Source organism: Oreochromis aureus, linkage group 16 (genome assembly GCF_013358895.1).
Source record: "Oreochromis aureus strain Israel breed Guangdong linkage group 16, ZZ_aureus, whole genome shotgun sequence".
Taxonomy (NCBI): domain Eukaryota; kingdom Metazoa; phylum Chordata; class Actinopteri; order Cichliformes; family Cichlidae; genus Oreochromis; species Oreochromis aureus.
The window spans coordinates 17,804,939-17,829,080 of NC_052957.1; the positions used below are offsets into that span (position 1 = coordinate 17,804,939).

Below are 24,142 nucleotides of genomic sequence, written 5' to 3' on the forward strand. Positions count from 1 at the left end.
AAAAGCCTCCAGTGTGACTGAATTAAAACAATTTGGCAAAAAAGAGTGGGACAAAAGTCCTCCACAGCGATGTGAAATATGCATTGCCAGTTATCACAAATACTTGATTGCAGTTGTTGCTGCTAATCATGGAACAACCAGGTGTTAAGTTTAGGCGGCAATTAATGTCCCTGCATTTTGATTGTAGGGTTTTCTGCCGTCTGTATTTAAAATATCATAGTTCTTCTGCCACTGGTTTTGCGACTGATATCAAATATGCACAAATTTGCAACCCTGCAAGAGGATAAGCGGAAGCGAATGGATGGATGGATGGATGGATATCAAATATTTTCCAGTAGTTTCATACTGACATGTGCCATTATGCTCTTTATCTGTTAGGAATCACACAGACAGTGACACTGTATGGATAGTGTGTGAAAGATAAAAGAGGTCTTTGAAACAACATCGTAATACTTCTACAGCTGTTCTTCCCACAAATCACATGGATAACAAAAGACGTCAGCTGAGACCTGGGGTGAAAATGTGGCAAGCAAAAAGCTCAAAACCAACCTGTGCTAACAAGCTCCAAAACTTTCAGAAAACGTCTGGCAGGATTAAAGTGATTAGTCTCTTATTTAGATTTACTAGGCATGCAGTCGGGGAACTGATTTGAAAACTATTTTGATTTTATTTGGATAGCTGAGTATGACTCAACCACAGCTAACAAATAAAAATCACAATGGAGTCCTTTGGCACAAAGTCTCTATACATTCTCTTAATAGTTCCTTCAGGCAGTTTCTTGGTTAATTCATCCGGATCTTAGTGTGGCTCAGAGCTCTGCTGTCAGGTGATCATCACAAGACCAGTGGCTTAATCCTCCTCTACAAAAGCAAGAACAGAAATCAGAGGCTTTCTTAATGTGCATGGAGGCAACTGGAACACAACATGATTTAGCTGCAGGAGTTGTTTCTGTAGATATTAAACCTATCACTGAATCTAATTCAAAGATACACAGCAAGGAACCGTAGCAGAGTGAGATTCCACACTCTTCTGGGGTAACTAACTGAGCGTATTACAGCTGAGATTTGATCTACAAACTGATTTGTCACTGCTGACTGAAAGAAACATACAGGTGATATATCATGATTGCTCTGGGTCTTGGTCTTCTTTGTTTACTCTTTGGCCCTCACCTGTCAGAGGCTCAGTTTCCTCGAGTGTGCTGCACAGTGGAGGGGATTTTGTCCAAGCAGTGCTGCCCTGCTCTGGGCTCAGACCCTGCCAATGTGTGTGGCTCACTGTCGGGAAGAGGAAGCTGCACTGCTGTTCGAGTCGACACCAAACCCTGGGGAGGACCGTACAGACTAAGGAATGTTGATGACAGAGAGAGGTGGCCGACCAAATTCTTCAATCAGACTTGCAGATGTACTGGTGGGTGCTGACCAGCTTATTTACATAAACAAGAAAAGTTAAATCCGTAAACGATTAAAGTAGACTTAGATTTAACTAGGTAAAGGGTTGTGTTGAACCTCGTCTGTCGTCTGCTTTTTATTTAATAAGGCCTTCTGTTGAGATTCTTAGCAGTAGTAACTGTTTTTATCTTTTGCATTTAAAATGCATTTTTAGGTTTTATTATTTTGTTGTACAGTGTTTTGTGACTACATGTCTGTGAAAAGCACTTTATAAATAAACTTTACTTACTTGCACGATTTGACAATTAATTTGCTCTTTATGTTGCAGGTAACTTTGCAGGTTATGATTGCGGCCAGTGCAAGTTTGGCTGGACCGGACCAAACTGTGACCAGAGGAAAGCTCCCGTCGTGCGGAAGAATATCCACTCCTTGACCCCTGAAGAGCTCCAAGAGTTCCTGGACGCTCTGGAACTGGCCAAGAGCAGCATCCACCCAGACTACGTCATCGCCACCCAGCACTGGCTCGGACTGCTCGGACCAAATGGAACCGAGCCACAGACTGCCAACATCTCCGTTTATGACTTCTTTGTCTGGCAGCATTACTACTCTGTTAGAGACACTCTTCTTGGTAAACCATCATGGTCATATTTACACAAAACCACTACAACCATTAAATGTGTGGGTTTCTTTCTTCAGGAATATAATGACAATAGAAATATGTGTTAGAATTGATCAAATAAGACAAATACTATGCCTACATAGCAGATTCCCCCCTTTTTTAAATTAAGTTTTATGAAGCTTGACAAATTCCTAATATAGACCTTTTTTACTGTAACTACAAACATTCTGTAACATATAAACTGATAAGAGGAATGCTTTTATTTAACTTTTTGTTTTATGTTGTCATATATTTGTTATAAAGTACATATATTTAGGCATTAGATATCGTGTTTATTAAGCTCAGAACTGTTTTGTGATACTAAAAAGGAGCTAATGAAACAATTCATTTTCCTCCAGGTCCAGGTCGTCCCTTCAAAGCCATTGATTTCTCACACAAAGGGCCAGCATTCATTACTTGGCACAGGTATCACCTCCTGAGTTTGGAAAGAGAACTCCAGGTATCTCATCAGATTTTTAAATTGCGTGCACAACTCTTGTTTAAATTCACTGATGATAATGCTCCGATTAATGCATGTTATATTCAACAAGCTTACTGATGACTAACATTTTGGTGAAAAATTGACAGACAAATCATTCTTACAATATTTCCCAAAGACGTTTTAAACTTCTCATGCATTAAAAAAAAGACATACTTAAAAAATAAAAACAATGGTATACCTAAAAATTATATATATAAAATATAAACGAGAGAGAGAGTTGGCCTTATAAAACATCCCTAAAGAGCCATGTTGCTGATTTAGCAATACTTTTTCATACAAACACGAGTGTTTCTTTTTCTTCTACAGAGACTTACTGGCAATGAGAATTTTGCAATCCCATATTGGAACTTTGCCACAGGGCAGAGTGAGTGTGATGTGTGCACTGACACTCTGCTGGGAGGCAGAAACCCAGACAACCCCTTCCTCATCAGTAACCAGTCCAGGTTCTCCAGATGGGGGGTGGTGTGTAACAGGTCAGCAGAAAATACTGATTGGAGGGAAATAATTGTCAGTAATTGTATTAAAAATGTGTAACCAATTAACGAATGTTCATGGTACGTGTCGGTGAAACATTTAAATTCTTTACATGTATCTAATTTATTTCCAGTCTCGACGACTACAATCGTCTCGTGACCCTTTGTAATGGAACCAGTGAAGGTTTCATACAGAGAGGGATGATCCGGCAAGGCAACAGGACTCTGCCTACAATGACTGACGTCAGAAGCTGTCTTGGAATTCGGGACTTTGACAGCCCTCCCTATTTCACCAACTCCTCCTTTAGCTTTAGGTAAAAGTGGAATGTTCAGCATTGTTAATGATGTTAAATTTATACCACCTCTTTCACAGAAGAAATAAATTAATGCTGTTGTTTGTACCTCACAGAAATGCTCTCGAAGGGTACGACAAACCAGATGGAGAACTGGACGAAACCGTTGACAACCTTCACAATCTTGTCCACTCACTGCTCAATGGAACCAGCTCGTTGGCTCACTCTGCAGCCAATGACCCCATCTTTCTGGTGAGAACCTAATTCAATGGTTTCCTCTGATAATAAATCTCTGACACACTTTGTTTTCATTTAAAAAATGAAATAAAATTTGTTATTTGTACCTCGCAGGTGCTCCATGCTTTCACTGATGCCATTTTTGATGAATGGATGAGAAGGTTTGTTCCATCCAACGCCACTTTCCCAGATGAGATGGCCCCCATTGGACACAACAGAGACTACAACATGGTTCCCTTCTTCCCTTCCATTACTAATGAGGATGTGTATGTTCCATCTGAGCAGCTGGGATATTCTTATGCCATTTCCCTGGATGGTGAGCAAATAGTGAAAGAATAACTTTGATCGGTGGGATAGGTGGACATTTTTGGAAAATTGATGTAATTTCTTACTGGTGTTTGAGAAAAGATTGATTGTACTCAAGTGTGTACAGTGTGGATGAAGCAAACAGTTAGCCTGGGTTTGCATGAAGAGTAGAGAAGAGCAGAGAATTTTCTAAATCAGACAACCAACATGATCTGCACAAGACCAAAGTCTGAAAATGACAGATTACGGTTTTAATATAGAGTTTTTGCGGCAAAATTTTTCAATTATATATACCCCACAGACACGTGTGGCATTTCAGTGAGCACTAATAAAACAGGGCAACATTGCATGTTTCAAAACAAATATCAACTCACTGCTGACCACTTTCGAATCACTGGCGCTGGCTCATCGACCTAAAAAAAACCTTTTTTGTTATGTTGGAACAAATGTCTTCTTATTTACAGATTTCACTCATATTCAATTATCCTGCTACTGCAAAGGTTTCAGCAAACATCTCCATCTCCTGTTTCATCTATACAGATGCAGATGGAGGACCGGCTGTTTTTGTGCTGGGCTCCACTCTGGGAGGAATCTTCATCGGTCTCCTGGTGCTTCTCCTTATCTTTGTGCTCTACCTGCGTCAGCGGAGAAACAGAGGCTTTGAACCTCTGATAAAAGCAGATTTCACAAATAGAAAGTACACAGAAGAAGCCTAGATTTCACCTGTTGTTCTGAAATGCGCTTGAGTGCTCAAACATACCTCATAGTAATGGAGTACCCTGTCTGCAGTCACGACTGTGAAGAAGAGCAGAATAATAATCTTGTCTTTGAATAGCATGTTGTGTTTTAGCTGTTACATCTAATTTCATGTTAGCAAATGATTCACACGATTGTTCTACCAAGTACCTCGCATTCTTAAATCAGTCTTTAATTAAATGCATTTCTACTTTAACCAGTTTTAGCCTGATTTACCATCTCAATCATCAATATATATAAAACATATATGATTACAAATTGTTTTTGGGTTTTTTTAAAATAAGAATTTATTCTCAAGAACAGCAATAAAACAAAAATGCAATCATCTTAATTGCACCAGAAAACAGTAAGGCATATTTGCTCAACTAGTTCTTCACACCTCAGTTTGAAATTATTTTAAAACCCCATAGAAACTTTTCCTCATTAGTTTTCAAATCATACAGCAATGCATTAATTTTGAAAAACAAACAAAGAAATAACAACATAAAAAACCCAAACTGAGCATTTTTTTTGAGTCATAATTTCTCTGACCATACATCCATTTTCAATATTTTATTGCAAAAATATTAAAAGTTCAGTGATACAAAACAATAAAAAGGGCATCTTATGAGATCAAAATTTATAATAATGGATCATTTTAAATGAAACTTTGACATATTTCCTCTATATTTCTTGAAATAAATGTGGGTTAAAAAAAAGTGACTCGTATGAAATAAAGAAAAAGCTCAACAAATATTCAGTGATATGCTGCAAAGGACTTAATACAGGCTAATTCCTTGGAAATGTAAGCTTAGCAGGCCTGTTGGTTATGAACCTGTCGGGCTCTCAGAGAACAGTGGACGTACATACAGGCTGGTTTTGTCCGCCCCCCTCAGCACGGCCAGGCCTCTCACATTCTCCGTAAGTACGCTCTAGTGAGGAGCTTCACTGAAGCATTCAGCTCTGTCCAGTCTCCACAGATTCTCATTTCACAGGTGACTGTGGTCGGCTTCAAGCCTGTCTGTGCTGCAGACACAACCATTCAAGCTTTCCAGATAAATTTAGAGACCCTTTCTTTACATTTTCAGTAACCACTATGTGCTGTTGCTGCTTCTTCTCCTAATATTTCCATAACCCTTTACAACTGTGCTAATATACATCTATATATATATATGTATATATATATATATATATATATATATATATATATATATATATATATATATATATATATATATATATATTTTCTTTCTTTTTAAAAATTTGTAATTTCAACTTGTTAATACTGTCACACAGTATTTTAGTTTTGCTGCTACAGTGTTCATTTACACACAGAATATGCTTTGGTTACTGAACCTTAAAAATAGAGGAAAAACAACATTTACAGTATTAATGAATCATCTCAAAATACTGTAAATATTTCTAGAGTATTTTTTGAAAATGCTAAAAGCCCCAATTACTGTAAATTAACATCGAGGTTACAGCAGCACAAGAACTGATAGTAATCGTCTTTGAGTGCAAAATGGTAAACGTCCATTTACACAGTTAAAGAACATAATCCTGCTTTTCAGTGACTTCACATGACCTCCTCTGTGCTGTGAGAAGAACACTTGTGTGCAGCACTTAAACACCTCTTTTACATTTGTATTTGATTAGCTTTAGGCACTATTCCTTTACTGAGTGGTTTGCATTTTTACATTTTAGTGGTTGCATGAGACCCATTGTGCCACCCTTAACTTACTAATTATATTATCAATCACAATATTTGACACGGTATAAATATATTTTATACCAGGACATGCACACCACAACGCTGCAGAGGCAGCATCTACCTTGACAGCATAACCCATATATTAGCGGCACCTTCTCTAAATGTGAGTAACTGCTCCATAATAAATCTGTCCAGGCTATCTACTCTTGAAGCCTAAGGATCCAGTTTGATATGAGAATATTTCTGCACATAATGAATTTGCTGCAAGGCAAATTAGTATATAAAATGTCAATCTTAACCCTAACAGTGACTTTAAGCACAAGGCAGCTGCTGAAAGGTTTTTAAGAGAATAGCTAAAAGCTGTGCAGATGCATAACCAACTCATGACATAGTTAACTACAATCTTGCCACATGACACAGTTAAAGTGATTGTGAAACACAATTTAGAAGCTGCATTTGATCTAAAAATAAACATGACAGCATTATGTTTTGATAAATACTTTTGCTTCTCATCAGAAATGAATAATTGGCACGTAAGTTCATGACAATGGAATAAGGTGTCAGTTAAAACCACATGTTCCATTCAGATCAAATCAAAGGATCCTTTGCTTTAAAAAAATAATACGTGTATAAAATGACCACATTCTCAACATTTTTTCCAACACACAAACTATTTTTTTTGCAATAAAAAAAAAATCAAAACAATCAAAGTGCGTGTTATATTTTTCCACATTAAGACCTACAATAATACCTTTATTAAAATCTCAGAAGCAGAGTTAGTAGGGGCGGCATCGCTGTTAGATGGTGAAGTGATGCCAAAACATATCAAGTCTAAGGATGGCACTGCACAATCTTTGGGAAAGTGGGAACTCATGATGCTTGACTGCTCTCTTTTTCAGAGCAGACTCCTCTTGCCTTGAAGCTGGCAGTCTGAATGCTGTCTGCTCCAATCTGCCTGAATACAAAAACTGCAAAAAAAGGGAAAAAAAGGAAAAAAAAAACCCCTGCTGTCCATGTTTAGCCTGTTCCTCTAGCATTATCTCCACTGTCGCTGAAGTGCCAAGGCTGAAAGGGCCAGCACGGTTGGCAGTGCTACAGACGGTGCACAGAGCGGGGCAGAGTTATCCACAGGCCCGCTCCGGTCGGCTCTCACCACGGGGATTTCAGTCGCAGCCGTACCGTCCATGTATGTGGGGCAGACCTCTGTGCAGCCGCTGCCACTGCCTGAGCCACTGCCTTCATCGCCTGCAATACCGTAACACAAGCCAGAATGAGCACAGCGCTGCAATAGCAGTGTAACATTGCTCAAACTCTCCAGCAGACACTGGAACTTTCTCATGTATAAATTAAAGGGTTTAAATATCACATGATTATCGCCCACCTGGTGGGAAATATGCCATTCTCTGTCTTCCTTTAGTCTCTTAAATTGTCTTCATTTTATGGTCAGCACGTTGTATCATAAACTCAGTGTTGTTCAGATATGCTAATAAATACACACTACACATATGCCCAACAGTACATAATAAACAGACACTGCCTGGTTAACACAGTCAAGCATTTAGCTTCAAATATATTTCTCATCAACTTATGAGAGATTTAAAACAATTCTTAAATTAGACTCAAAGCTAAACTTTTATTCATTAAGTAGACATTAAGTAAAAATGTTTAAAAAAATGTGTCTGCCTATTTCTACTGCCCCCAAGTGGCTAAAATGAACTTAGCAGTGTGTATTTACTTGTGATTCTTTACTTTTTGTTTATCAGTATAATTGTGTCATTTGTACAGTTAAACAGAACGTGATTTTGCACACTCAGTGTGACATCTCAAAATTTCATAAACCTGGTGGAAGATAAGGATTTTTTGTTGTTGTTTCTGTTTATTATTATTATTATTATTAGTATTTTTATTATTCTACACTTTTTGTTATTTGCACCTTTAGTTCTGCTTGCAGTTTTACCGACGCTGATCACCTTTGCCTCAGGGTTAGGCAGACAGCTTATTAGTAGTGAGTTGTTCTATTTGTGTGTATGACAGAAGTGGCAAATGGCTTACTTGAGTCTTGAAAGTAGATATCATTGCCATTGTAGGCATTTTTCAGCTTGTTAGTCATCACCCTCAGAGCCATGATCTGCTGACGGATGAGGGTGTCTGGACGTGTGATGTCAACACCCACTTCAGGGTTATTCACCTGGTTGGTAAGGCCATCCTTTTGGACCTCAGGAAAGTACCTTGATGGAAAAAGAAAAGAAAAAAAAAACAGCTTTCATTGATACTGTTTTTTGCTAAACAAAGAAAACATTTACTTTGTTTAGCTGTTATAGACTGCTTTCTCTGAAATCTCATCAGAAGCATTCACTCAACAAAAACAGAGACAGGCTAAACATGGTCGAATTCCATAAATGTTTTGAGTCATGGGTCCAGCACAGCATTTGGGAATTGCTCTTTGAGGTAACAACAATGTTGGAAAAATGAACATTTGACCCAGTCGTGTAGGGTAATGTTCTGACATTCTTTTGACATATTTCTCTCGGGAAAACATGTCAGCTGAATGCACTCCTGTTCGTGAATAAGCGGCAGGTCGTCATGTGATGGCATTCCACAGATCATCTGACACAGCGGCATTTGTTCTCCATAAGTCCAGATCACTCTGGAAAATATACACGTCTGAAATTTCGCTAAGGTGAAAGAGGCAACATTTCACTTCTTTAATTGATATTGTTGTTTCTACCACAGAAAATAGCATTGAATATCAATTAAAACGTTTAAAGAAGTTTAAAATATTCAAAATCATATAGTTGATATAATGATTAAAAGCAATAATTGATTTCTCAGTTAGATCAGTAACGGCCGGCGGATCTGGAGCCCTAATGCAAATGTTAGCTTTTTAAAATGAAACCAAAATAACAGATGGAGCTAGATGCTGGTTGAACATTTAAAAACAAAAGAAGAAGAAAAAGAAGAAAAACACAATTTCACAAATATGCCACCAAATTCAAAAAGCATGGAAGCAAATTATATTTTACACGAGATGAATTAAAACCACATAGAAAAGTTTTTTTTATAATGTTTAAGACAACAGCTTACTTTTAGTTCAAATCAAAACGCATGCTAAGCTCTTGCAGAGCAGGTGAAAGCACATAATCTGATTTTCAATTCTAGGCTTAGACTTCTTAATATGAAGCAGGTTGAACAGACTTTGGACTTCTAACCTTTTGTGTTAGCTGGCATTAGCTTCGGGCTCTGTTGCCCTTACCTGCCCTTGGTGTGTCCGTTCCAGCACTCCTCTTCGCTGGCATTTCCAGCGGTCACTCTGTCGTCTACACACATCGCCTCAGGCAGGTTCGACCAAAATTTCTTAAAGTCCTTTAGTTTCTCTTTTATGTCAACCACCTACACAAAGACAGGGGTCATTGTGAGATAGGAAAAAAGCCTCCTGTATAAGTACATGAAGTCTAATTTCCAATCAAGGATCATACATATCATAAATACAGTTTCAGGGATGTTATTGATGTTTTTATACGCTTACAATGTAACATTAACACAGAAAAATCAGTTTCACTTCAGTTCCTCACATCACAGCCCCCAATATAAAACAAAATACGTGTCCAGCAGTACCTACAAGAATAAATGGTCAAAAATATATGTCTCCTAATATATGTATGACATGTGAAAAAGGCAATTTCTTGTTTTTTTAAAAAAGTACATGACCGTTCTCTCAAATGCTCCTATTTCTTATTTCTATAGCATCAAATCATAACAAAAATTGCCTCAAGGTGGTTTATATTGTAAGGTAAAGCTCCTATAATATTACCATTACTGACAGTCATGATTAGTCATTAAAAAGCCAAATCACACAGTGTTACTAACGACAGTATGTGCTTCTAAAATCATTTGAGAGAAAATGTACACACTAAACTAAACTAAGACATTTCTGACACACAGTGGATGAGAAATGGCAGGTTGAAATTTTGCATTTGAGTGAAATGAATAAAGCTTACTGTTACTCTGGATGCATCTCGTGTGAAAAAGGTAGAGAAGCATTTCACTTTTGCTCACTTAGACACCTTAACAAGCTGATTATAAACCTCAGGAAGACATCTTCGCTCTTGAACCCGTACCAAACGATTTGGGTTTAATTTTTCCTTCTCTGTTGACTATCAAATGTTTGCATCATGGAAAGTAAGACTATGCAGGCTTGCAGCAATCATTTCAAACTGAATGCCAGACATAAATGCTCCTTTGCATCCCAGCCATGTGACAAAGTCAGATATCGTTTCCTGACTTGAGCCTGTTGAACTCCAATCTTTCATCAAACACACAGAATTTGACATATTTCACTGAAGCTGAGGGAAAGCCTGATAGCAGCAGGTTGGCCCCATTATCTTTTTCCGTCTGACTTGCTGTTGGCTTACGTGAAATTGTAGTGAACCTGAGCAGAACATGAAAGGTGCTGTACTGACTGTGTGACGCTGCTGTAGGCCTTGACACTGCTTTTGATGTGTTAATCCTGTCACACTGATGCCAAAGCACTTGAGCAGCTCTGATACTGCCCAGAGGGTCGAGGCTACACTCAATACAAGAGATTGACTGGCAATGTTTGACTAAACCTCATACATTAAGTTAAGTCTAACAAGTGAGATTCACAGTTTTCCTCAGGATCTGCTGGCAAAATCCAGAACCTGTGGAAAAAGTGGTAACTGAACTAGGAATGACACATTTTTGATATGAAAATATTCGATTAATACCTCTATCAAGTATTGCGTGGCCATTATTTCATGTGGATGCAAGTGAAAAGGTATTGCAAGAGGCAGCTAATTTATTATCCTATTTGAAACAGAATTTTAAAAAATCTGCAAGCTTCATGAACTGAAAAAACCCCCTAAAAAGTCTGTTTAAGTGTGCAAAAGGGAAAGGTTTTGCAAACTTAAAACAATTAGAAACAAGCCTCTGAGAAACGTCTGCCTCTCGTCTCACTGCACGTTGCCTATGAACAAATACTACCACTCCAACAAATAACCCTCGAATGCAACCAACTGCAAAGGCCACTAGATGGCACTATGTCTTTGAGATCTGGTGAGATGAAAGTGAGTAGAGGAAAAATCCAGGGAGGAAATGAAAGTGACAAAATAACCTTGCAAATTGAAACTAATTATGTTTGCTAATGAAGCTTCTTTAACATCAAAGTTCAGCTCCATGTGGCCAAACATAGATGGGAGACATGACATCCAAACAGATGTCAGCAGAAAGCCTAATGGAAGACAAAATTACACACACCAAAAAAGCACTCACGCAGACACATACACACAAAAGACGTCTACGGTGTAGAAGAAACGCATGTCCCCATGGTATGTGAGGAAGCAGAGCGGAGATGTGTGATTCTTTTTATAATCTGCTACCTATTACTGACAGCACTGACATTCTCATTAAAATCACAATGAAGATCACAGACACAGCACCTCCCCGGCGCCTCACATCAGGATATTACATAGCATTTGTTTTCAGTGACATCCTAACAAATGACTATTATCATGCTATGTGATAGCTGCTCCAATTCCTAATGACACTAAAGGTGGCATTAGTGTGAGATATCTACAATCTATAATAAGGGCTGATGAGGGAGCTGATAGAAGCTTTTACTCAATAGAAGTGCAAGCCGTATTCATTTTTAGATTATTATTCAGTCCCAGGACTTCAATAACTTCTAAATTTAAGGACCATATAAAAACACCGAAAACACAAGGACCTTAAGATATTAGAAGTGCCGCTAAAAAGACTTATCTTCAAACGCCGCTAACTGTACAGATGTTTTCCACTGAATGATCTCTTCTGAATAATTTCTAAATGGTTTAAATATGACAGAAACGTAGCTTTTGATTTTCATTAAAAAACATGTTTTAAATAATTATTTAAATAAACAGAGCTAAATGAGCCATTTGAAAACCCATTAAACCATCTTCTCCTGCAATGATATATTTGGTATGTATTCTATAATATAGAATATACAGTGTATATACTGTCTGCACTGAAATAAAAAGTAGTATATATAGATATATAGGCATATATTTCCTATTCTTTATATGCACTATAAAGGTCTTAGAGGCTAATCCTGCAGGGATGTATGTTTCATGCATCATATCATCTATATTATATATTACTTACAGGTACAGTGCTGTATCTTTATTCACTAATCTGCCAGTGATACAGTGTGCAAATTCATGTCTTTAAATGTTTCTTTAAGAACTGTAACAGTTTATTAATTCCAATATTGAATTAAGATAAATCCTTTAAATTTGGGGGAAAAAAAGTGAACTATATAGCAGTGTTATTATGAATCTAGTAAAGCTTATTATTATATACAGGTAACAGCTGACATGACAGCTTATATATTTGGAATAAATAAATACGCTGTGTATAATACATTTAATGCATATTGCATGCATGAACGGCACAAAACCAAACAGGTGTTACTTGGTCCCTCACTCTCTCAATACTTCCCAGCTGTGCATGTGGCATTTATCCTCTCCCCCGCTGGTTACTCAGGAGATGTAAACGCATGTAGTTTAACTTTTAAAAGAGGCTTATGAATTTCTTACAGCAACTGGGCCCTGGGAAGTTACAAATGTTTCCCAAGCAGGAGTTTATTTGCTGAGCACAATTTAAAGTGGCTGATTAATCCACGTTTGGTGCACGAACGGGTACTTGCGACTGCAGGATGCAGTATATATACATCCACAATAAATGGGCCCTGTTTATTGCTCTTAAGATACATGTTGCCCAGTGCAATTGTATGGTGAGGTAATATGTCTTAATTAAAATAAAAACAAACAAACAAAAAATACAATGGAGCTACATTGCACAAATGAATAAGCTAAATCAGGATTTGGCTTCAAGATCACTATTCATAACCTTTTTGTAGGTTAGGATCTTTTTGATGAATTTGATGACAATAATAAAGTAAAGAGCATCACCAGGTTGATCTTTTAAACATCTTTTCCTTAGCTTAAACCAAAAAAATATATAATTATATTTACCTTGAGGCTTAATCATGTATGCAGCACCACTGCAGCACCACTGTCAACTCTCCACTTTCCTCCTCAGACATATTTTTTTCTTCTTTTACCCCATTGCCCTGTTTCCTGTCATGAACCATATATTTCTTCACTGCGCTGTTCTCTCTCTCTGCCTACTCGCTGTGACTCTGCAAGGTCCCCACTCTTTTTGGTCTTTTTCTGTCTTGCTTTAGTTCTAAATGTAAGTGAAAGTTTCATGGCTAGCTGACCCGTGATCTTACAACAGAGCTCCCATTCAAAGGAGATTTGTGGGTAAAGCCTCTGGTGTCTTCCGACTTTGATATACAGAATAAGCCCAGTCTTCTCTATCCTTTCTGTATTGAATCATTTTATCCAAGCTTTCATTTTAATTATTTTGAATTTTAACGAGCACTGTGTGTGTGTGTGTGCGTGCAATGCAGTTAGATCATGCATTTATTTAATTTTCCAGTTCTTTTTGTCTCTTTATGGCTCTTATTTCCACAAGAAAAGGTAAACAGAGATTTAGTTTAACAGCACCAAACCACAGAAAATAAATTCAGCAACAGCAATGGAAAGTAGCTTGTAATCTATTACAGCTCACACAGCTTAGCGTGCTATGATCCAAACATAACCTCACCTTTAAACTCGCCTTTTTCACCTCAAATGAAATCTGCCCAAACAGCCCGGATATGCGATACAGTGTTTACTCGCTGTAAAAAGCTGTTGGCAAGCTCACGTGGACAAACATGAGGAAATGTTTACAGAGAGTAATTATTTCCAAAAATCAGCCATATGAGCATATGAGATTCCGGTGTTAACGGGCTTAAAGTCTTTGTGTTTGCACACACTTAAAGTGTTTCTTACGATATTTATCACCCATGCTGTTTTTCTGTGCACACAGCTGAGTGTGCAGACAGGCAGATCATAAGTTCTCGTGGTTCTCTAACAGTGTGGCAGCTGTGTGCCATCTTTCAGCTCAGAACAGAAATGTGAGTGAACTATACTTTGACCAGTGGTTTTCAGACGCCCTTGCCTATTCTCAGATCAAAAGCTGACGTGTCGCTGGCTTTGAAGTTGCAGTCACACTCCTAGTGACGGCACAATGTCAGGGCCCTAAGCTCTTATCTGGCCGTGGAATGATGTCTGGACGTGCCATGTGCCTTTCGGTAAAAAAGAAATATGCGGCCAGACTACATAACTTTTGCTCTCAGCACACACACTGCACTTGAAGTGCTCCCCAAGCTGACCTGTGCAGAGTGTGTCCCCTGGCTTTTCAGTCAGCTGGTACATCTCCTTTCCTCTCTCTCTCTCTGTAACAAGCACCTATCTTGCTTAATTAACAACCAGTCCTTTTTATAAGCACATATCTGGGGTTGTCGTCACTGTTTGACACAGCGCGTATCCATCTGCTGCAAGTCTGTACTAAATTAGTGCGCGTTCAATCTAATCATAGACTCGACAGCAGGTCTTCCCACTAAACCACAAGGGGCAGACAACTCCTCGATCAACTTATTTTCCCTGGCAACTGCTCCTCCTGTCTGCGTTAAAATAGTTTTTCATTTGATACGAATGCAGTATTCTTCCTGCATCTCAATTACAGAGGTCAGGGAGTCGGTTCTGCTCATACCAAGTCCTTGGCCATGCCACAAGTCTCTTTCCCTGACCAGTGACCAATTTGAGGACGGACCAAATAGTTTCTCACAAGGAGGAAGGCTACAGTAAGAATAACTTTGCGTGTTGCGCACAACTGTGATCAAGTTAGATTTTTTACCCAGTCACACTGAGGGGCTAATGCAGTCTCTTGCGGTGAGGCTGTTGACAAATCAACCGTCATGGTGTCAAGTCACAGGGGACTGAATCCCTGTGGGTATAAGTCCCTAGACATGACTATTAAATCTGGTGTCCAACATGTCATAAAATCCTCCTCATCAGTTCAAGTCAACTCATAAACAGCAGATTCTCTCAACCAAGGCTTGCCATCTGGCTTTAAAGTACTGTTAGCATATTATTGAAATGATTCAGTAGAAATAACAGTGGTTAGCCTAAAGCACATCAAGCAAATGACCTCTGCGATGATGTTTCGAGTAGCAGTTGTCTCCACATCGTCGTGTCTGCTTTGTCCTTGTCTGGAAACATTTGCCTCAAAGGTGACTGGCAGTGTTGCTTGGAGCAGGTAACTACCAGACTGCATATAGATGTGGGCTGTTTTCATCCAATCAATATCCATCAACAGAGGGCAAAAGCAAACAATGTTTCCCCTTTGTGACTTCACAATAGATGAGACCAGAAAGACATCACTCCGCTGTTTATCTTGCAGTGCTAACACGAATGAAAATGGTACACCAAAGCAAATCATGGTTAGAAAACATCACAACCACTTACAAGCTATGTGGCTTGATATGACATTGGAGTGATGTCATATCATCACCGCACCCCCCAGACTGCTGGGCTACATGCCACATGCTCATGATAAATCAAGTTTTTTAGGATCATTTTGTGGGCTGTAGCACTTTCTTTAACTTCCACCTCGTTTAACTTGATTACAACTGATTATGTCCTGGTAGAAATCTGCCACAGCAGGATTCCAAAACATGATTTGACATGGACAGCCCAAGAAAGCCTCGACCAGAGCAGCCCGTCTCCTGGTGACAGCGCTGTCACGCCGTTACTTCCTTAGAGCGAATACACGAACCAAAGTAAAACTGTATTGTTGCACAAATCTGGCTATTATTTTGCATTCGTTTCGATTTTGCAGCCTGGCATTCACACAATAGTGTAAATGCTGTGTGATCCATTTTAATTATATACCTGACAGAAATTGTGGGGAAGATATGGGGCAATAAACAAAGCTAATGAATATTTATCACTTATTACTGCGGCCGAAACACCGATTTTAAAACGCCTGCCTTAATTCAATACTGTACATTGCACTGATGCGATCGCATAAGTGCGTCAAACCAGATTTGCTACCACGCTGTCTTACTATGTTGTAAAATTAAGTTTTGAAAGTTGAACTGAATTTATGTGCTCGCTTCTGCAGCACCCTGGAGGCATAACTTTATTTTCAACATTATACATACTTCATAAGAGTTGTAGAGGAAACAATTCATCATGTCTTTAAATTATTGTGACAGTGAATCTCTGCGTACCTTGAAAAAAAAACTGTCTCCAAAAATAAAAGTGTAAGATGCATAATTACAAACCAACATCTTTAGTCTTTTAAGGCTAAATTTATCAGATTTGATCACTTTGTAAAGTGGATTATATTAAATTGTGAATAGCAACAGAAAAAAAGGATGTCTTACAAAATGATGCTGGTATCCTTTGTGATTTTAGGGGCATTTGAAGTAAGACTTCATTAGTCATAAGTCAATAAACAGGTGGTGTTAAAGCCCAACCTTATCTAGGTTTGTTTATACTGGATTCTGCACATACAGCACACACACACACAAAGATCAAGTATTTCCCTTATAAATGACTTTATTGATGTAGCTCATGTTGTACTTACATCCTGTCACTGAACGGGACTGTCATGGCCCATTTTAAGTCTTTTTGCCTCAAACCATTTGCTCAGTCCCATGGTAACTACACAGTTAGGCAATATGGTTTATCATAGTGAGCAAAATGTATCACACAAAGATCCCGTGGTGAGGAAAAAATGACAGAATATTGATGAAGCGGCGTTGAGTTTGTGCATGTGATTCGCCCAAGGCTACGACAGGCGAACTTTGAAAAAGGCAGATGATTAAAGGGAAGCTATGCTCTATGGAAAACAGAGCAATCATTGGCAAGCCTGCTTTCCCCTGCTACCCCTGTTCCCCAGAGATGCAAGCAGCGTACAGTGTAATGGGGCCAGTGCGCCTCATTAATGAATTGACACATATGAAATGTAGCAGAGCCTTTATGGCACCAGCATTAGTCGATGAGGGGGAAAAAATGGACAATGTATGGAAGGAATTAAATAAAATCAGTGTTTGTGGAAAAAATACTGTTTTGGCATTATAGCGGCTGGCTGACCTTTGGTTTTAACTTAAAAAAGGGATGAACTGTAAAACAGAGTTATTGGGGCAATTTGATTATCAGCATGATAACATCCAAAAAAGTATAAAAAACCCCCACATGATTTTAGCTCAGTTATTATGCGCTCATTTTTATTATACTATGCATTTTCCAATATCTGTGGCTTTTACTGACTTCCCTTCCTGTGCCTCTCTTCGTTTAATAAACCATGTTTATGGTTTCGTAAATTTCATTTGCAGCTACAAAAAAAAATTCCACAGCAGCTGCAGTCACTGCAACATTCAGCTGTCTGTAACAGCAGAAACTCACGACATATCTATCATTGCAACTATCTTATACCCATCTGGTAGCATGAAGTATGTGATCTTTGTAAGCTAGACCACAAATGTAATGGAATTTGCACATCTCCACGCCAGAGGGTGGGTCATGTTTGGATCTTTGCCATATATAGGCCGATTTGCGACTGCAGGAAAATGGAGCATAATGTGACCTTTTAACTTGTATATACAGCATATACTTGTGGACAAGCTGTGCTTCTGCATCTGGCCAAGATCCCTAAAACAATTATCCAACTGGATTGCAGATGTAAGGGATTACATGGATCCTTTATATGCTGCTTTTGTGTATTTTCTCAGAAAACCATAATAAGGATATGTGGGATATTAAAAGCATAGTGAGACAAAACGGTCACAAAATTGACTTCATAGAAAGTCAAGCAGTTAATAATGGATTGCTGAGACCGGCAAATTATCAGGAGAATCACTTTGGATCGGTTTGGCATTTTGGATTGCAAAAATCTCAGAGGTGGTGAAAAACAAGGTTTGGAGAACTTATTGTGCCAGTATTAATTTCCTCTCTGTATCCAAGTTCAAAAATGAAGACTAATATGACAAAACAGGATCACGGTATATCATTTAAAGCTTAGTAAAATGATAAATTATTAAGTGGTCTAAATGTCTTTTTATTGATATTTATATTTTGCCTTTACTCTTAAAAGATGGATGCATCTGGGCCATCGTGGCATGACCAGCAAGCCAAACAGAGTCAGGTCCCACATTTATCAAAATGAATGACTGCACAAGAGGACAGCATGCTGTTTTAAGACGCTCAAAAAGCAAATAAAAAAAATACAATTTTGACTGGAGATTTTCTTGTCACATAAAATGTTCTCATACAACACCGCGGCACTCTGTGGCTTTGGTCAGAATAGCCAACGCAGTATCTTAATACCGTAATACCTATAATCCAGGACAGAGTATTTTTATCTCGCTAGCTGTAATTGCTGCTTTTTGTAAGCTGTTTTCTCTAAATGTCCTTTTGATATTTTTTTAAGTATTGCATGGTAAAAAGAGGACAAACTGGACTAGCACTGATCATGTTTGCATAGTTTCTGTATAGATTTTCTTTGCTCTTCTCATTTTGTATTCTCATTTATATATATATAAATGCCTAAAGACTTACTGCCTAAGGTTAATCTTTTCTGAATTGAGTTTGTATTTTTTGAGTTTGTTTATCAAATTATTTATTATTTATGTTTTCTCTTAAGCCGGCTCCTGAAAAACAATCTAAATGATACTTTTCTGAACTTTGATAAGCCCCGTACTCACATTATGACACACATCACAGTTTGTCCTCTTGGAAATTTAATTTGAACCACCTCTCAACAAAATAAATATCTATACCTCTTGTCCTACACCCACAGGCACTTACGTATGCAATAAGATTGTTATGAAATTGTCTTGAAGAATAAATCCCTCTGGTGAAACGGCTTCTTCATCTTATATTTTTAGCTTAAAAGTTTTGTTCAACCCAGCTTACAGTGAGACACAGCATTGTTATTCTATCCACCCTGTTGACAACATTACTCGTGTTGCCTTGTGAATGACAACAGTAACAAATGGATGATAAGTATTCTATGGTTGTTGCACCTTTTGCCCTCATACAGCATGTGCAATGTCTCTTTTATCGCTATAGGATCAAGGTCATAAAGCATTGGATTACTGTCAGCTGCAGTTCCCTGATAGCCTGATTGAGATGTGTCACTATGGGAAATGTCTCTGTATGCTCATCTTACATATAATTTAGTCATAGGAAGTGATGGCGATGTGCTCAAAGCAGCCTCTACTTCCTACACATTTACATAAACAACTTCCTTTTTTTCTCAAAAGCTGTATTGTTTGCCCCATGCAATCAGAACCACACTCTCACTCACAACAGTGTCAGATTTTTGCTATTATGAGCAACAAACTTGTTGCTTGTCGTTAAACTTGTGATTTGTGGTTACTGGTCATCTGAAATGTGTCATCTTGACCTAAAATGTGGCATCGAGAGTGTACTATGGATGAGGAAAAACCCATTTACAACGTAACACAACCCACACAGACTGGCTTAAAAAAAACCCTTCATATAGATCCAAAAGCACTAAATGCTCTTTTCAAGGAATAAACATGTCCACAGTGGTACCGCAAGCCAGATATCAGCAATGTGTCATTCCTCTCGGCTCTGCCTTCCCACGCAAATTTATATTGTCAGCCTAAGAATCAACCGAGTGATTGAGGGCAAACTAAGTGCTTCATCTTTAAATCAATGAAAGCGCCACAAGCTTCTTCATTATTTTTTTTCAACATTCACATAATTGACAAAGAATATAAATAACGTAAACTCATCCCAGAGCTCTACTAGATGTCACTGCTTTTCCCCCCATGACATTAGCATTAAGATAATGCAGCCGAGTCTCTGAGTTGAAATCTGTTTACTTTTGTAGCCCCCTCTTTCTTTCAGAACTGCCTTCGTTCTTTGTGATATTAGTAACAACGCTCAAGTAGGCTTTGGCGTTGAAACTATGCTCAGTCGGTAGTAAGAGGCACCAAGAAAATATACCCCACATCATTCCAGCACCACCGGCCACAACCATTGAAGACAGGATGGATCCATGCTTTCATGTCTTTTATGCCAAATTCTGACCCTACCATGTAAATGCTGCAAGAGAAGTTGAGACTCATCAGACCACGAAACATTTTCTTAATCTTCTCCTCTACAATTTTGGTGAGTCCACGCAGCCTCAGTTTGTCAGCAAACCTTTGAGCAACAGCAGAAGACCACATGGCGTGGTCTGCTGTAACCCATCTGCTTCATGCTTTGATGTATTGTGCATTCAGAGATTTGAGTGGCTGTTGCCTTCTTCTCAAAGCAGTTTGGTTATTCTCCCCTAACTTCTAGCATCAACAAACCATTTCCACCCAGAGAACTGCTGCTCACTGGATGTTTTCTCCGTTTTGGACAAATCTCTCTGTAAACTCTAGAGGTGGGAAAATCCCAGTAGATCCGCAGTTTCTGAACAACTCAGACCAATACCACTCAATGTCAGTTTAAAATTCAGCAAGTCATCTTGTCCATGTCTCTAAACATAATGTGCTGAGCTGATGCCATGTGATTGCCTGATTAAACATTTGGTCTAAGAAGCAGTTAAACAAATGTACCTAATAAAGTGACCAGTGAGTTCAAAAACATATTGTTCTCCTTCTTCTACAGAAATGTTTTTTTTTCTGGGAAAAGCGAGGAGCTTTCATTGAAAAATCACAGGATCTCATAGCAGATCCACCCAAGTTACTCAGGTTTGGTTGGATCTGCTATGCTTTTTTCTCCTTTGACAACATGCAAACTAATACCAAGCTTAAAAATTTACTTTTTAGGACTGTGGTTTTACCATATAAGTAAAAAAAAAAGTTTCTTAAAGCACATGCACAACATACAGTGCAACGCACATCTACCAGTGGCTCTAAAGATTTCTGCCCATCGTAAATTTTAGAATATGTCCACGCTGTGCAACTCCACATGTTTACATATTTGTAAGCTAACCAGAGTCCCATGCTTCTAAATGAAAGTTACATCCTCTTTTAGCTTACCAACTGTAAACACAGCTGTTTCATGAAGAAAGAGTCGACTTGACATGTTGTCTGCTTTGGTTCTTTTTGGTTTGCCCTTTTGTTTTCTAAACAAACAGCCACCACCGCACAGCAACTGTCAACTGTACAGGTAGTTAGTTGGAAAAAGGAACTCGTGAACGTTTTAAGGTGGTCTTCCAAAACAGCCATCAAGAAGTCACTAATGAAGCACATTTTCACATAATGAGTGTTACAGTTTGTTAGACCAAATCTGTGTCAGGCGGTGCCGATGTGGTGACTTGGATTTACAAGCTATAGTTTTCATTTGGTGGGCTTTAATTTAAGCACTCAAACATTCATGCACGAGTGCCACCCCTCGCCTAGAAAATCGTTGCGTTTATGGTCAAACAGTGTCCTGGAGTATCATGCCACATATGCACTGCCAGACTATTTATTTTTGTGTGGTCTCGGCGAAAGTATCAGTTATGCTAGAATCTGTGGAATCTACATAATTGCATGGCTTTGGTAAGAGTCAGTAAATAAAACAACTCAGAGAAAGGAGCTGTGGATAGGCCCACTTTACTTCCATTAGGCTGTATCCAAAACAAGAATGTTTCAGTGGCTTGTCATATCCCTGGATGGCAGAAATATAATGCTAGGGTCAAGATTTTTTTAAAAGGAGTGGTTATGTTTTTTTATTTCCCTGACAAGTGACTTCACAAACCACACGCATGTTACTCAGTGTTTTCCGCTGAACATGGTAAGGAATGCGAAGAACAAAGATAATGCACATGAATACACGGTTTTACTTTCCAAGTTATTCATGTGCTAACTGTGTAAACGATCATTTGTCTACATATGAAAGCAAAAAAAGCTAAATCATCATTTCCACTTCACATAAAAGAGATTTAGTATGCAAGTTGGCAGTTCAGACAAATCATCAGATTCTAGCTGAACAGCTGCCTTTTGAATTTTTTATTCAGTCATTCACATTCTTCATATGTTCCTAATTCGAATCATGCAGGGATACAGCCCGTGCATTTTGCTAAATGCACGAAGAAGAGCCCAGACAGATCACTTGTCACACAGCCAACAAACAGAGACAATCACACTGTCACACCTAATAGCTATTTATTGACCTGTATGCTTTAGTGGGAGGAAATTTAAACATCTAAAGTAAACAAAATCACAAGTGCAAAACCTGCTTGCTTCTAGACAGCCATCGATCCACCGTGCTACCATCTTTTCTTTTTGGGAGACCTAACCAAGAATTTAGAAGAATTTTTAACTTGATGTCCTCCCACCTACTGTAAAGCACAGGGGACAAAAAAGAAACAAAGTAACGCTGGAGTGAGGGCAGCGTGTTGCTTACTGTCACTTCACTGGAATGTTTGACCTTCACTGTGCAGAACGATTATTTGTCATAGTTCCCTCCTCTCTTTCAGGTTTACACATGGAGGACAGGCGGGACCCGGACCTAGACCTCTTAGTGAACCATGGCATTTCTATGTTTATGGGTGCTCACCTTAAATTTAAGGTGTTAAATTTAGGTTTATTAAGACATGTATGCATGAACCGCACATGATTTTAAAAACATAGTTATTCTGAAAGGCAATCAGCATTATACAACTTTCCCAGATAAAAACTTTAAAGCCTTTCACGGACAAGAGTCATTTTTTCACATCAAAGTAGCCCTTGTTGTCCTATCACTTAACACTGATCAGATAGATTGGTGTCAGTGGGTGCGTTAATCCAGAAATAACAAGAAATCCTAGTGTATAAATGCTAAACTACAACCCCAATTCCAAAAAAGTTGGGACGCTGTGTAAAACATTAATACAATGCAATGATTTGCATGTCTCATAAACACATATTTATTTCAGTATAGGCCATAGAAAAATATATCATAAACATTAAGGACTGCACTAAGACAATTCACCATTAAAAACCTGCAATTTTGAATTTGATGGTAAATGTCTAAAAGACGTTGGTACAGGGCCAATGTGGGCCACTGTGTATCATCCCCTCTTGTTTTAACAACAGTCTGTAAACATTTGGGAGCTGAGGAGACAAGTGTTTGGACTTCTGGGATAGGAATGTGTCCCACTCTTGTCTAATATAGGATTCTAGCTGCTCAACAGTTCTGGGTTGTGTTTGCCATGTTTTCCCCATTTCATGGTCCACCAAATGCTTTTAAACTGGTCAAAGATCTGGACTGCAGGCAGACCAGTTCATCGCTCAGACTTTTGTAATAGATGCAGTATACAGTATGTAGTTTAGTCTTAGTTTATCTTGCTGAAATATGCAGGGTCTTCCCTAGAAAACTATATAAGAGTATATGCTGCTGTAAAACCTGTTTAAATCTTTCAGCACTGCGAATGTGGATGGCACAGTGAACGGAGTTCACAGACAGTGATTACTGGAAGTGTTCCGGAGCCCATGCTGAGATTTCCACAATAGAATTACTCCCGGTTTTAATGCAGTGCTGCCTGAGGGCCCAAAGGTCATGGCCATGATATTGATTTTCAGCCTTCCCTCTTGAACACAGAGATTTCTCCCAATTCTCTGAATCTTTTCATGATATTACACATTGTAGAGAACAGAATAAGATTGTTTACTGTCATTATGCAGTCAAATAACAAAAGTCTGTGTGGTAATTAGCTTAAAACCAGACAGAATTAAAAAGACGCAGGCACAATGAACAAATATACACAATAGGGAAACAATTATAAGGTAGTGTTGTAGTTACGTGTTACAAAGTGCAGTTGTCCAGCACATGTATCGGCCTTTTAAAGCGTGAGGTGTGTCTGTGTGTCTGTATGCGAGGTAGGGTGGGGTGATAGAGTTCAGAGCTCCGGGAAAGAAGCTGTCCCTCAGTCTGATGGTTCTTGTTTTTATGGTCCT

At 38.5% G+C, this 24,142-nt stretch overlaps 2 protein-coding genes across 2 annotated transcripts in view; one reads left to right on the plus strand and one right to left on the minus strand.

The window, feature by feature from the left end:
- The first annotated feature begins 913 nt into the window (after positions 1–913).
- On the plus strand, positions 914–4,830 carry dct (dopachrome tautomerase). Its single transcript, XM_031738601.2, has 8 exons — positions 914–1,407; positions 1,717–2,016; positions 2,406–2,506; positions 2,855–3,021; positions 3,156–3,335; positions 3,431–3,566; positions 3,666–3,867; positions 4,398–4,830. The coding sequence occupies exons 1-8, from the start codon at positions 1,122–1,124 to the stop codon at positions 4,571–4,573; spliced, it is 1,548 nt and encodes a 515-aa protein (XP_031594461.1). The 5' UTR covers positions 914–1,121; the 3' UTR covers positions 4,574–4,830.
- A 1,018-nt stretch (positions 4,831–5,848) lies between these two features.
- The window catches only part of gpc6b (glypican 6b), a 78,413-nt gene continuing 60,119 nt past the window's right edge, over positions 5,849–24,142 (minus strand). Inside the window, exons 7-9 of the mRNA XM_031738604.2 lie at positions 9,557–9,693; positions 8,356–8,531; positions 5,849–7,548 (exon numbers count right to left, since the gene is read on the minus strand). Coding sequence (XP_031594464.1) covers positions 7,340–7,548; positions 8,356–8,531; positions 9,557–9,693 — 522 coding nt within the window. The 3' untranslated portion in view covers positions 5,849–7,339. The remainder of the gene's footprint in view (positions 7,549–8,355; positions 8,532–9,556; positions 9,694–24,142) is intronic.